This window comes from Lissotriton helveticus, chromosome 5_1, assembly GCF_964261635.1.
Source record: "Lissotriton helveticus chromosome 5_1, aLisHel1.1, whole genome shotgun sequence".
NCBI classification, from domain to species: Eukaryota; Metazoa; Chordata; class Amphibia; order Caudata; family Salamandridae; genus Lissotriton; species Lissotriton helveticus.
Window position 1 is genome coordinate 343,482,199 of NC_136065.1, and position 15,821 is coordinate 343,498,019.

A 15,821-nucleotide genomic window follows, 5' to 3' on the forward strand; every position below is an offset into this window, starting at 1 on the left:
GTAAACGTTTTTCTATTGCAAGAGTACCACCAGTGCCTCTCCTTAACAGTTGGTCAACTACCGCCTTGAAGGAAGACCTCCAAGGCAGTTTCTCCTGGTAGTCTGGAGAATTCCGCAGGTTTCTGGCCCCGAACTTGGTAGGGGGAATTTAGCAGAACTATACCCCAACCCTAGAGCACAAAAGAATATCTTGGTTGTCAAAGGTGTGGTACATCGGAGTCTGGTAAAAACATGTTATCAAACTGGTGGCAGTTTCTGTTCCATTTTTGTAGTAAGGTTGCTGGCAGTTTATTTATTCCATGGGCCCGCTCTGGAATCATTTTTGGACAGTTTCTGCCTTTTGCTTATTTGTCCCAGACAATGCCAGCCACAGTCTGTCTTCAGTTGTCAGCAGGATGGTGGGGTGCAGCTTAGAGTCTCTTCTCAGGGGAAACTAAAAACAAGGGCACAAAAGAGGGAACGGCTGCACTATTGAACTACCAGCTAATCTGTGCTAGCTCTTGCAGGAAACAGTGGAGTAGCAAGAAGCAGGGGAGTTTCCCTTTGCCTTCAAATGATCATCGGCCACCTGTCCTTCACACCTGAAAGCCTGGTCTTCTTCAAAGGACTTCTGGAATATCCTAGAAGAGCCCTGCAGTTCACATTGCTGTCGGGGGATCTCTCCAACCTCCATCTTAGGTACCAGGTGGATTTCAGGTAATCAAAATGGATTCCCCTGTAGCCACAGTCACATGAACAGACAGGCTTCACGAACAACCTCTACACTCAGAAACCGCTTATACCCAAGGCATGAATCTACCACATTCATCAAATAAAGAACCTAGTTGCAGAGGACCGGCAGACCAATTAAACAAATATAGTAGATACCAATAGGTGACTCTACCTGGTGATGGGTAAACGCCTTGTCCTGCCACTGGAAACTGTTGCTGCCACCACTGTCAGTCCTTTGCAGACCATGAACTGACACTAGTCACGCTTAGCAAAGAGCGTGACTAGTACTAGCACATGGTGTGCCACTCCAGACCACAGAGCCTAGCTCTAGGTCGCTTTGCATGTCACAGGAAGTGCTCAGTGTGTGCATGTGCTTGTCGTATGTGCTTGTCGTATGTGCTTTGCGAAAAAGTCAAAAACCTATTCATAGCCATAGCTGCACCAGTATTAGACAATTACTTAGAGAAAATGCAATATAAATCACTTTGGAACATAATCAGTCCATCTGTCCACCTGGTCGCATATACTCTATACTCTATAGACCACGTTTTTAATCACTTTTTCTTATAGAGGTCCTGAAGAAAGCCAGATCAATATGAGGCTGGCTGAAAAATGTTGACCACACGGGATGTGGGAGACCATAGTCACCTCCACGCACATCTGCCGCCTTGCTTTTAATACTGCCAAGGGCCCATCAATAAAATAACCCTTGTGGGTAGTGGGACCCTAGGACAGGTTTTAACCTATACTCACACACTTTCACTGCACACTCACTAATCAATACCCGCTCCGCTGTAAACAGGCGTTGTAGCACACCCGGGGCACACTCTGGGGCCCAATGATGAAGCATGCCACCAACTAGGTTGGTGGGTGAGGGCTTTCATAAGAAACAGATGTTTTCTTTACCCCCAAAACACACATCTTGAGCTTTTATTTAACAGCTAGTTCTTTATTATTATTCACTTTTTTTGGGGGGGAAGAGAACTAGCCTTTCTGTTCCTCGCTCTGTCATTGATACACACACATATATATATCTATATATATATATATACTAGCAGCCCGTCCCGACGGTGTCCGGGTATGAAATAGAATGTCTGCAATGGTTGTCACGTATGCATCATTAGGTAAGTTGCAGAAAAGGTTAGATTAGTTAGATGGGTGCTTTAAGAATGACCTTGCACGTCACCTTTTACCCGTTCCATTTACTTGTGCATATAGGGTAAAGTTAGTTCTCCATTGCTGTGTAACATGGGCGTACGCTTCTGCAGCCAGTGTGAGGCTCTGGCCTTGTGATAGGTGCCTCAGCTGACGTGTTTGCCCGCTGTGTTATCAGTTCCACGACCCACATTGGCGTGAACGGCGAACGCACCGCAAATTGCCAAAAGCACCGCCCAGTGTTATTGTAACGGTAGTCGCCCCCAGAAGGCTTGGCGCAAGGGGTGGAATCCAACTTGGTTTGAGGCGCGCCTATCGCTGTCTGCAGACGCCCCCAGCCCTACGCACACGGCCACAACGGAGTCCTGTGAACACTTGTTTTCCAGGATTTCCGCGCCCCATTTTTGCTGATTGCCCGTTGAATACCGCGCACATTGCTGTATGGCCATGCCCCCAGATGCCCACAACAGAGCCCTGTGAACGCTTGTTTTACCGGATTTCCGCGCACCATTTTTTCCGAATGCCGCTTGAATGCTGCGACCATTGCTGTATGGCGACGCCCCCAGCACAACGCACACGCCCACAAGGAAGTACTGTGAAGGGTTTTATTTTTTGAATGTCGTTGTAATACGTAGCGAATGCCGCGCCCATCGCTGTATGGCCACGCCCCCATCACAACGCAGACGCCCACAATGAAGTACTTTGAAGGCTTTAGTTTATCGCTGTATGCACACGCCCCCAGCAGAACGCCCCGAGCAGAACGTCCACGCCCACAATGGACTACTTTGCCCCTAAGGTTCTTTTACCCTTCTAATGTATATGGTGGCCAGCTGTATAGCCTATGTCCATCTGCTCCAACTGTCCTTTCCAATGCTGTATTGGGTGTTGTGATTGGTGCTGTGGTTCCTGAGATTACCCGCCTCAAAGGTTTGGGCTCTCTCTTTATAATATTAGTATGGATATGGATATATATATATATATATATATATATATATATATATATCCTTTCCACCGTTCGTGAAGTACAAACACAAACAACTCGAACACCTCCGTTTGCGGTAGAAAAAGTATTTTTAATGGCAAGAAAGCAACGCGTTTCAGCAATTAAGCCTTTGTCACGCTTCAGAAAGCATATAATCGTCACGTTATTTAAACCTCTATGTACATGGTAGTGAAAACAGGACTGGCATGCCAGAAATGGTCTGTATGTGGAACGCTGTTCCGGCCATTTTGTAACAGCAAGAAAGATGAATAAATAGTGCATACAATGTACTCAATTTCCATGTGTACACAACAATATATACATGTTGATTAATCTCATGAGGCAAATAATAAAATACCTCTAAAGCAATGCATACAAGTAAATTATGCGCATACTGTGATGGATGTGCTTTCTCCTACCTTGCTCCTAAAATCTTTTTGGTCCTTAGAAAGGGTCCTCAAAACGTATTTTTATCCTCACACTAAGGTAATGATATGAAACTAGTGATGGTAGATCTGAGTTTATGAGGTGTGAAATCAGAGTGGACCAGTAGGATCCCAATATTTACTGTAAAATGAGTAATTTAGGCCAATTTAAAAACGTGCAAACAGACACATGTGCCTAGTTATGCACTTAAACTTACCATGACCTGAGCGCAAACTGCTCAGAAACTTAACCAGCATTCTATGTAATACATATGGAATTAGGATATGCAAAACAAGTGACCATCTGTTTACACATTACTTCCCCCACCCCCTTTTTAGGGCTCGGACTCCTCCCCACTGAAAGTGGGAGGAGCTTCGAGAACTAATGTTAAAGAAGAAAAAAAAGAAGTATCTCCTAGGGCTTTGGCCGAGAAAAATTCCACACATTCCTTTGCGTGTTCTGTCATCTGGCCAGTGATTCGTCTTCGTTGTGTTGTCGTTTTAATAGGCTTGAAGTGATAGGGTAAATGTAGTTTTGTTCCGCCATCTTGGGCATATTTCGTTCGTGCTCGCGCAAAGAAGTACATTAATTATAATTAGGAGCTGTCAGGGTGGCCGTGTAATGCATTCCAGATGGTGTGCGCGCGTTCACCATCTAGCAGTGTGTTTGTCTGGCGCGCGTCCTCCTCACGTGCACACAGGCATAGACGCCGTGTGCGGCTCCTTCCTGCCGGCCCGGGGAGCTGCTCTGCCGCTCTCTGGCTCACCCCCCGTCTCCCCGCCTGATTTAGTGTGTAGTTTATGGGCACGTGCCAGGAGCAGTATATGTGCTGCGGTGCTCTCTGCAGTTTATGGGGACGTGCAAGTGGCAGCAGCAGCGCCGCTGTGCTCCCGTATGGCCCCCGAGCCCATCCGCACTGGGTAATGGGCACGCGCAGGGCAGCGGCAGCAGAAGCACCGAACTGCGAGCGCTCTAGTCTGCACCGGTTTGCCAAGCTGAAATTGTAAAGCATCACAATGCGAGGAGCGCCTGTGTAAACACAAAACAGCACACGGATCCAAGCTGTTCGTGATTTGCGCTGCCAAAACTCCATCAATCATTAAGAAGGTGGGATACAAGGATTATGTATTCTTATAACACACTATTTCGAGCAGGAACACTCTTATCTTGCCAAAACACGGGCCAAAAGGAGTTCGCGGATTATGTCAAAAAGGCCAGGACATTTCTAGAGGGGATTACAAGGAAAAAATGCTTTAAGTCGGAGCACGTAAATATGCGTTATAGCAGCTCACACCGAGCACCTGTGAAAACTAATAACTACAACAAATCTTTTCACTGAGAAACGCACCAGGCACTATAAACGGATGAAAACTATGGCTCAGATCAGCTAAAAAAACACCAAAGAAATAATGCAAAGCCCATTGGGTTGAGAGTGCTCCAGTTCCCCCCCCCCTCCTCCCCCCTCAACCCCCCTCCATCCTCCCCCTCCCCCTCCCCCCCTCTCCTGTCACCTGGGGTAGGCCAAGCTGACCGGGCTGCGGCTGCATGAAACACAGAAAACTGGATATTTGCATAATGAACGAGACCAACTATGTTTCTAACGGTGGCGAGATGAAATGCTGATTATCATTAAAGTAGAGTTGGGAAAACTAAAAGACAGACAAAGACCAATAGCATTGACTGCAGATGCAGAACTGGAAAGCCGGACGAAGACCGGATGTAGGTGTTATCGACAAGGATCTTGCACAAGAACATCCCTTCTCCGCACTAGAACAAATATGCAGCGACGAACAAATAACCTGTGAGGTTTGGCGGGGAGAATCACTTTCAACAACAAATGGATAACCAAAATTTGAAAAGCCGGCTAGGCGAGACAATGAGATGGGAGACAATGCTGCAGAATGCAGTGCAGCATGACACAGCACAAGACATACAGTGAGCTACACTGCTGCCTAGGCTAGAACAAACTGTTACACAATGAATGTAGAGGTGACACGCTTCCTTCCAGCGCCTATTCATGGCACGGCAGAACGGACGCAAGCAGATCTAGGCACTTGTACGCAGCACATAAAGGACACAGGGCAATAACCCAGGCCCTGGGCCAGGGAGGGGATGTGCACCTGTGCACTTTAGTGCGGGTCAAATGGCAATGGAGGGCTCAGAGGTCATACAGGGCACTGCAGAGCAGAACACTTCAAAACGTAGTTTGAATACAGTAGTTTGTAAGCACTAACATGCATAATGTACAGCAAGATGTCTCACTGAGTTAAACTCTTGCTGCGAACATCGGTTTTGATAGGAAGAACAAGCAAAGCCAACGTAAATGTCCATCCTTCCTATGTATGTAAACTGCGTACCAATTCATTGGTTAACTGTAACATCTTTTGTTGCAGCGCTTTCAAGTCGTAAGTGATGTGAGATGTGAGTGCAGAGTAGTGTGTAGAGTAGTGTGTAGAGTAGTGAGTAGTGAGTAGAGTAGTGAGTAGAGTAGAGAGTAGAGTAGTGAGTAGAGTAGTAGAGTAGTGAGTAGAGAGTAGAGTAGTGAGTAGAGTAGTGAGTAGTGAGTGCAGAGTAGTGAGTAGGGTAGTGAGAAGTGAGTAGAGTAGTGAGTAGTGAGTGCAGAGTAGTGACTAGAGTAGTGAGTTGTGAGTGCAGAGTAGTGAGTTGAGTAGTGAGTAGAGTAGTGAGTAGTGAATAGAGTAGTGAGGTGAGTAGTGAGTAGTGAGTGCAGAGTAGTGAGTAGTGAGTAGAGTAGTGAGGTGAGTAGAGTAGAGTAGTGAGTAAAGTAGTGAGTGCAGAGTAATGAGTAGTGAGTAGAGTAGTGAGTAGTGAGTAGAGTAGTGAGTGGAGAGTAGTGAGTAGTGAGTGCAGAGTAGTGAGTAGTGAGTAGACTAGTGAGTAGAGTAGTCAGTAGAGTAGTGAGTAGAGTAGAGTAGTGAGTCGTGAGTAGAGTAGTGAGTAGAGTAGTGAGTGCAGAGTAGTGACTAGAGTAGTGAGTAGAGTAGTGAGTAGTGAGTGCAGAGTAGTGAGTGCAGAGTAGTGAGTAGAGTAGAGTAGTGAGTAGTACATCACAGGCAGCAGCTGTGCAAGCATCTTACACTCACAAGGAGACCACAGGCAGCTGAGGTGCAAGCTTCTCCCACTCACAAGAAGGACATCACAAGCAGCAGCGGTGCAAGCTTCTCACACTCACAAGAACGACATCACAGGCAGCAGCAGTGCAAGCTTCTTACACTCACGAGGAGACCACAAGCAGCAGAGGTACAAGCTTCTCACACTCGCAAGAAATACATCACAAGCAGCAGTGGTGCAAGCTTCCCTTACACACTGACAGCAGGTACTGTGCCAAGGCAGCAGCAGCAACAGAGCAAGAGTCCCTTACAAAGAACAGGAACAGCACAGAGATGCACAATGCAATCTTCTCATACTCACAGGCAGCAGCGGTGCAAGTTTCTCACACTCACAAGAAGGACATCACAGGCAGCAGCTGTGCAAGCTTCTTACACTCACAAGGAGACCACAGGCAGCTGAGGTGCAAGCTTCTCCCACTCACAAGAAGGACATCACAAGCAGCAGCGGTGCAAGCTTCGCATACTCACAAGAACGACATCACAGGCAGCAGCAGTGCAAGCTTCTTACACTCACAAGGAGGCCACAGGCAGCAGAGGTGCAAGCTTCTCACACTCACAAGAACGACATCACAAGCAGCAGTGGTGCAAGCTTCCCTTACACACTCACAGCAGGTACTGTGCCAAGGCAGCAGCAGCAACAGAGCAAGAGTCCCTTACAAAGAACAGGCACAGCACAGAGATGCTCAATGCAATCTTTCTCATACTCACAGGCAGCAGCGGTGCAAGCTTCTCACACTCGCACGAAGGACATCACAGGCAGCAGCTGTGCAAGCTTCTTACACTCACAAGGAGACCACAGGCAGCTGAGGTGCAAGCTTCTCCCACTCACAAGGACATCACAAGCAGCAGTGGTGCAAGCTTCTCACACTCACAAGAACGACATCACAGGCAGCAGCAGTGCAATCTTCTTGCACTCACAAGGAGACCACAGGCAGCAGAGGTGCAAGCTCCTCACACTCACAAGAAGGACATCACAGGCAGTAACGGTGCAATATTCTCACACTCACAAGGAGATCACTGGCAGTACACACCACATGAACACATTCCATAACACATAGCAACAATACATTGGCATTTACAATGCCATTAGCTCAAACTCAAATAAATCCGAGCCCGATTGCATTTCTAATGCTTGTTTTACATCTAGTTGTTGTCTGTGTTAATCTGAAACAAAATCACTCCCGATGGATTGTCAGGGTGTTTTATGAGGGGGTTCACAGTTCGCACCTAGGTCTAAATAACTACATAAATGTATCGGTGTTATAGATGGGACCAGATATTTTTTCATCCCAACCATCTCCATACAAAAATATAATCTTATCGCTGATAGACAATAGGTTTTTATGAACATAAAGAGAGGTGCCCTCAAAGTATGTGCAAATCTGGGGTTTTCTGATCTAAGCAACACCTCGTTAGTCCAAATGAACTGCAGATATTTTCGTTTTGTCAATTGAGGAGAAAATTTACCTAGGGTTGTTGTTGTTGTTGTTGTTTGTTTGGGCTCTGCATGAAAGGGCTTCCGCGATGAGTAATAGAGTGTAGGATGTGAGAGCAGTTCTTGGGTAAGGCAGTTCAGCAAGTAGACCGATGGAGACTTGCGTAGAAGGCTACCTGGCTAGAGACAACAATAGCTCTCAGAAATTATACTCATTTCATAGAAATCCATTCTGTTGAAAGACCTATTTAATGAAAGCCTTCTCATCCCTACAGTGAATAAGCACTGTGCTCGAAACACCAATGCTGCCTGATCACATAACCCCAGTGCAGCTCACTCTGAGTGGCAGCCTGTGCCAGCGAGAAGTATGGTCTTGCTGATATGCCTTTCACAAGGTGATCATTCGAGGTACTCTAGAACTTTCGCTCACACACAAGTCATCTCAGGTGGACACCACCAACGCCGAAGCTCTGACAGTCTCCTACCTGAAGCTTCGTCATTCAGGAAGATAAAAACTGAAACAATCCTTTCCAGAGAGCGCACTAAAAGGCTGGAACAAACATAATTTGAAATCTTTAACAAGCATTCCAAAGCCAATAGATCTCGTCTATGCAATAGCTATTGGCTGTGTCACTGTGTTTTAGCCATGTTTTTCACCAGCGTGGTTGCTGTGTAGTATGGCTAAACGTTGGTGACATAAAGGAGAGTGGCGTGGAGTGGCGTTAAGGGGAATGACGAAGAGTGAAGTAAAGGGTTGTAGACGGGAGTGGCAAAGAGTGGAATCGCGTATAGTGGCATACAGTTGAGTGCATTGGCATATAGTGTTGCAGAGTATAGTGGCAGAGAGGGCAGAGAGAAAAGATTCAGCAGTGTACAAGCTACATCGTAGAATGCAGTGGCATAGATTAGAGTGCTGCTTAGTGGAATGTAGTGGTGTAGAATGCAGAATACAGTAGAGTGACATAGAATGCAATGGCTTAGTGTGGTTCAGAGTAGAGTGGCCTAAAGTGGTGCAGAGTCGAGTAGAGTGTCATAGACAGTGCATTAAGTAGAGTGGAGTGCTGCAAAGTGCAGTAGCGTAGAGTAGAGTGATGCTAAGTAGATTGGTGTAGAGTGCAGTGTTGAAGAGTGGAGTGCAGTGTTTTCGAGTGGCATAGAGTGCAGTGGCGTAAAGTATAGCAGTGTTTCAGGGGGTGGCGTTGAATACAGTGGTGTAGAAAAGAGTACAGTAGTGTAGAGAAGAGTGCAGTGGTGCAGAGTATATTCTAGTGCTGTAAAGTGCATTGGCGTAGAGTGGAGTGATGCTTTAGAGTGCATTGGCACTGAATGCAGTAGTGCAGAGTAGAGTGCACTAGCAGAAAGTGCAGCAGCATAGAATACAGTGGTGTACATTAGAGTGGTGCATAGTAGAGAGGAGTGGTGTTGAGTGGCATAGAGTGCAGTGGTGCAGAGTGGAATGGCATAATGTGGATTGATACAGAGTGCAGTGGCTTAGAGAGCAGTGATGCAGAGTAGAGTGGTGTAGATTGCATTGGCATAGAGTGCCGTAGTGCAGAGTAGAGTGCAATGTGTCATAGAGTCCAGTGGTTCAGAGTCCAGCAGTCAGAGTGCAGTGGTTTCGAGTGCAGTAGCATAGGGTAGATTGTTTCAGACTAGAGTGAAGTGGAATGGAGAGGTGCAAGATAGAGTAGAGTAAAGTGGTGGTGCAGAGTAGATTAGAGTGGCGTACTGTTGACTGGAGTAGAGTGCAGGGGCATTAGAGTGGTGTAGAGTGCAGTGGCATACAGTGCATTTTCGTGGAGTAGAGTGGCATAGAGTATAGGGATACAGAGTAGGTTGGAGTTGCGCAGAGTGCAGTGGAGTGGTGTTAAGTGGAGTAGTGTAGAATAGAGGGCACTGGCAAATAGTATGCAGGTTGTGGCAGCACACTGTCATTACAGACAACATAATTTCAATGTAAATGACTATTCTATCTGCACAAACATACAGTTTTACTAATACAGTTATACACCTCACAAATGATAATGCAAGGAAATGGCATAACCTAGTGTATTGATTTGTTTTAATCATATTAAATTATTTGAATTAACAAAAAATGTGCTCCATTTATGCTTTCCCAATTCTGATATATTCTGAAATATATGCACAGTTCATTTGAATGTTGTGTGCTAGAAAAAAACTTTCAAGCAAGATTGTAACATAAATCCTCTCACTTTGAAGTCAGAGAAAGAAAAGTAAACACTCTGCTCTGTCTGAAAACCGAGCCTGACATTTGACCTCTGTCTTTGAATGCACAGCAAATGTGACAAGATAAGAACAAGTTTTAAAGGCATGTTTTCAGGTAGGAGCTCCCTGGAATAATACAAAGAGAGGTAGTATGACAAGGCTTTACTCCTAGTAAAGGACAAACTCCTGCTGGACACCTTAAAAAAAATAATACCAGCAAATAGAAAGTCAGAAAATGTGAGTTACAAAGCTAATAGTAAGCAACAGCCTGAAGGCAATTCCAGGGAAGCTTTCTGAATGTCCTCAAGATGTCTATAGCAAACCAGACAGCTGCGCTGTCCGGTAGGCTTCGTCCTAACAAGATGTATTTAGCAAATCGTCTGGTAGTCTTTGACCTAGAAATGCGTTAGGCATTCCCAGCGAAGCTTTCTGAATGTCCCTAAATGTCTTTAGCAAACCAGGCAACTGGTCGGTCTGGTAGAGTTTGACATAAAAATGATCGGATATTTTTTATTGTTGGAATGCCAATTCTTCCTTGGACAGATCTTCTTTGTATCGAAATCAGCACTCTGTGCACAGGAATTGGTGGTGTGCCTAGACGTTATTCCACCTACAGGGATATAGTGTTGTAAGTTCCTTTTACTGTATAGGGTATTGGAGCATGTTTGTGCTTTGCCACTCACTGTATACAGCTCTACTTGAGTAACACAAATTCTTAATCCTTCTTTAACTGCTGTCACACAGTTTACCTGGTCCGAGCAATAGACAACTGCTAATAGTCACAATGTCTATGGCGATAATCTAAAAGCAACGTTTAGGAGGCATTGCCGTTTGCTGAAGGAATTAATCGCTATTAATTACCCGTCCAACAATTTTAAGCATTGAGTGACAAGTCATAAAGAGGGACAAGACTAATGGCCGCCAAGCAATGCCAACAGTATGTGGCCAGGAGGGCAGTTAGGACCCATCGCAAACCTTACAGCCATGTGCGGGCACACTAGCCCTGTGTGGTTAATGTGTCTGATGGTCGCTTCCACTGAACCCAAGAAGTCTTTCAAGCAGTAGTTAATCCCCTTAGTCTATGCATTTGGACTGCCTCTGCCAATCTCATCACCCTATTAAAGTGCGGGGAAAAAGTTGTTTTCTATGAAATGCGAATGGGCGTTTTCAGTCATCTCCCATGAGATGTAGTAACTGAAAAACACTTCTCAAATATACAAATTCTAAAAAAGGTCGATAGCAAGTAAAGAAGACCAACCGAATTGAAACTTCAGATGTTAAGGTCACGAGTATACAGCATGAAGGCAATGGTAGCAGAGATGACTTCAAGCACGCTTTGAAGCTGATGATACAGTAAGAAGCGCTTGTTACAAACCCAAGACCCTTTCTCACCCTGGAAACAGAGATTTATAATGAGCAGGAAGCACCGTCACAACTCGGATGGGTAGAGGAAAAGTAGAGAAAATATTTCTCTTTGTGAAGTTGAAAAAAAAAATGCACCTTTGCATAAGCACTTCTAAACTTGTGTCGATTTCAAAATAGAAGCCCAGGAGTAGTCCTGGAAAATGGTGACAATCCCTGCATCTCAGACTTACCTCTGGAAACCGTTGCAAACCCCCCAAAAGTCCGAAACCTTCGAGAGTAAACTACTGCCTTTTTTGTGAATCTGGAACTGTATGCGAGAAAGCAGGAGTCACACCTTATGCGATGTAGGGGATCATATACCGCCAAATTCTGTGGTGTGCACGCTTTCAGTAGTCACCAAGGCCGCTATGGACCAAACGCCTCATGAATGTGCTCTTTCACTAGGATGTGTCATCCTAATGGAGTGTGTACTATTTCAAGGCGATGCCTTGCATTGAACTTGTTGACTTCGCTTATTCTATCCCTCGCCAGGCACCCTCCTATGAAATGATGTGCTTCAAAAACGTGATGCACCTCGGGAAAGCTCGGTTTAACGTCCCAGGAACACGCCTAATGGATCTAATGTCCTCTGTAGTAGTCGCCATGGGAACACGTTAAACACATCCTCTAAATGTAAACAGAACACAGGCGGAGAAGCTCGAGAGCAGGTGCTCGGAGTACCTGACTCATTCCCCCTATTAAAAGATGCATATTGGTAATTTTAGCAGTTTACGCACAATCTTGTCACGCTGCACGGCCTTATTTGTATTCCCCACATCTGTCAGGGGCTTTATTTGTCCTCGCTGCCTGTGACGTGGAAGGGAATGCAGTCCATCGTGTTTTTTTCGGCTCGCCTGTTTTTGAGAACATGGTGTTCTGTGCCACACGGAGGTGAGGGAGGGCGGGTTCGATTAATATCCCTTGATTAGATGTGTGGGGGTTGCCAGCACCAAGGTGGGCGTCATTAGCTGTCCTCAACCTTGCCAACACAAGGAAGAGTAAAGAAGCGACCAGATGCTGCCTTAAAGTGCGGCGAACCGCTGGCAGGTCATTTAATCGCCCTTAAGCGTTGTTTACTACGTGTGAATTACCCACGTGTTCTTATTATCGTGAAGCGGGGAGTACATGCAGCAGGCTGAGTTCTGGCTGAGAGCGCGTTCAGTGTACTTGGTTTTCATTGTGTTGTTATTGGGCATTTGTTTAGCACAGCCTTCCCTTTTACTGCGCCTCTTGGCGCTTTATTTATACTTCAATCCGTTTTTGCGGCTGTTCTGGATGGAGGTTTTCCACAAGGGGATTCATTCCTGAACAACCTCAGTGGTTAGGGGGGCGTGGGTATCCCTACAGTGATCTTACCTTTGGACTTTGGCAGGTTTTCTGAACTTCCAAATGAACCCGTATGGATGTCCAGTCTGCAGTGGGGTTATCTCGCCTTAGTGGTTCTCAATGGGGGTTCTTTTCATGATGTCCTCCACTTAACCCGCGTCAGTTGCTGTGTGCCTAGCTCTTCATGGGCCTGGATAGACCCATTTGTGGGTAAAGCATGAACCCATGGATTACGTTACAGGAGGCTTTGTTGTGATGAGGCCCCAAGGTACCCGAGCGCTACCTGTTCCTAAAGCTTGGTATTGGCCATGCATGTACTGGAAGGTACGTCCATGATAAAGCCGTTCTCCATCCCTTTGTCTCTGGTCCACGTGCATCTTTGTCCCTCGTACAGATGTTGCATTTCCCCATGCTCTCATTTGGTGAAGAACCCCGATATTCCAGGGTATGACTACTCCCTCCTGGCATCCTTCGCTCTTTCTCTATCTTGAGTTTAGTTGCAAGAGGATGGGCCACACCAGGAGAGTTAAAGTAGAGACATCTGCTTCATACTGTGCTACCCTTCTTGGGAAGTCCTTGCTTACAGATGCAGGGGCTGGGAAACCCTGAAGAGTCTTCTAAAATAACCTAATTTACATTTTTTTTCCTGCTGTCTGGATGGTGATGTGAATGCTTGTGCTTACGGGCAGATGTTCCTTCGCTGTTTCAGGGTGCAGATTTCTGCTATTCTTTTGAGATCTATGTGTTGCATGTTTCTTTAACAATGTTGATGAATCGACATGGACAGTGACGCTGCCAGACTGAACGTAGAATACCTGCTGGAGCTGCTGGGTTTTCAAAGTGAGCATCCGGTAAAAGGAACTGGTATTTGAATAAGCATGTCCTTATTTGTTTACAGATTGGTTCAGTGTGTAAACCTAGACCACACATACACCGGTTCTCAAATATAGAAAATATAAGCTGCCAGTCTTATCTCACATTACCATCACCGTACATAAATGCTTACCTGTTTTTAATTGCTGCATTAAGCAAAACCTATGCATTGTAAGGGCAGAGCGAAGATCAGGTCGCTGTAAGGTGTGAGGCTCGGAATAAATGCAGTAGTTGAAGAGTTCGTTGTGAGGATAAGAAAGTGGCCAGCCTGCAGCAGAGCCGGTCTGACACCCAGTAAGATCACCTCTCGCGAAAAATATTTTGGCTTACCTAAGAGAGAAAGGGGCTTCTGAAAACCAACTGTTGAAATTAGTTGCATCGAAGTTCAATCACAGAGCCTTTATATCCCAAACGTTTTCTATAGAAACCCAACTCCTCCACCAGTTCTAGATAACTAGATGTAAGGTAGTTCCTCCTCCTGTTAAACCTGTTGTGAACTGCAGAGACGCGGCACAAACATAGTGGGAACTGCCATAGTATGCATCAGAAAGAACGTAGTAGGTGTCTACTTTGTTGTATGTATGTTGTATTTGTATAGCACAAACCTAACTGAAGAGCACCAAAGCACCATGGTCAAAGGCCAAGCTAGTCAAAAAATTATTGGAGTGGATCTGGGTGTGAGTGGAGGTGTACTGTTTCTGCTTAAGATGTACTCTCTAAAAAGGTGCGTCTTCAGCTCTTTCTGGAAGTGGGGGAGGTTTGAGGCGGTCGTGACATATACGGGGATCTTCATCCGGATCCTCGGTGCATAGGTGGAGAAAGCCCGTTGTCTTGCTTTTTTCTTTTTCTTGAGGTCCACTAGAAAAATATGAAAAGCAAAAGCAGGTTTACAACTGTGAGCCTGGATTAGCAGGAATAATTGATAGTAATGAACCTGAACTCACCCTCCACACCAAAAATCTCAGCACAGTAAAAGAGGTGTTTAAATGGGCTGTAACTGAAAGTCAGTTGCTGATTGCAGATTCTGAGAGTCTGGCAGATAAACCATTTTATTGAATTTAGGGTGGTCTTCTGGACTGCATAAACTTGCTGCACTAAGACTGGTTCCCGGTTCCGATATACTGACTATGGTAACAGTGAGACTGTTGATAGCAAATGTAATCCTAACTCCTTAGTGCTCAAATATTGTGATGGATTATGAGCATAAATCATCACAATATTAATGAACGCACACTCTTAGAGAAACTAAAAAATGTGTTGTATTTCAAATCATATTACCATTAAACAAACTAAATCTTTGCATCGTCCGATCAGTATACTTATGTCAGATTTTCAAGGATTTTAATGTCTCTTGCTTTCATATTTCTGTAATCCTTGCCTAAACAGTTTATTCTGTATAATCTTAAATAGACATGTTGGTTAAATCTTTTATTATTACACTCCGATCTTTATCAATCCATAAGTAGTATTTTTTCTTGGTGTTCCAATATCTAGTGATATAATAATATCAGTTAATTTCAGTTAACTTCTGTTTCACTTTTCATATCCCAGTCATTATGTGGAGCATAAATAAATCTAGCTCAATGGTTTTCATTGGATTGTCTTCCATGATTTGTGATTACGCAATATCTTCCTTCCTATTCTAGTTGGAGAAGAAGCAGGTGATAGCACCGTTCCAGCCACAGATCACTGAAGACTACGGTTTGGAAAACTTCGATTCGCAGTTCACCAGTGAACCTGTGCAGCTCACTCCAGATGATGAGTATGTTTTTTTCTACATGTCAATTTAGAATCATTGCTACCTGAATAATTATTTTTGTAGATATATTTGTTTTTTTAGAACTCATATTCAAACAAAACAGACATAAACATGCTGCAATGTCCTGCTCTCCTTCTCCCCTCCCCCTCCCAGGCCTTTCTTTGCTCTGTGGCAGGGAAAACATGTCTGGTTGCCACAACAACACTGTTTTCCTCCAGAGTCACAGGTCGAGGCAGTACCAATGTCTGAGATTCCAATACTAGGGTTCTTCACATGTCTACTGTCTACTGGAGGTCCATCCTTAAATTGACACTTTCGCTCGTCATTCTTCCCCTGTCCATCCTCCCCACACTCTCTCAAATTTTCTCGGGCAGCCCTGGCCTTCATAGACAA

General features: G+C 45.1%; 1 protein-coding gene across 3 annotated transcripts in view; it reads left to right on the top strand.

Moving 5' to 3' along the window:
- Positions 1-15,821, top strand: part of PRKCZ (protein kinase C zeta) — an 865,288-nt gene that overhangs the window by 795,005 nt on the left and 54,462 nt on the right. For all 3 annotated transcript variants that reach the window (XM_078642457.1, XM_078642458.1, XM_078642459.1), the window contains one exon: positions 15,316-15,431. In XM_078642457.1, the coding sequence (XP_078498583.1) occupies positions 15,316-15,431 (116 nt within the window). The remainder of the gene's footprint in view (positions 1-15,315; positions 15,432-15,821) is intronic.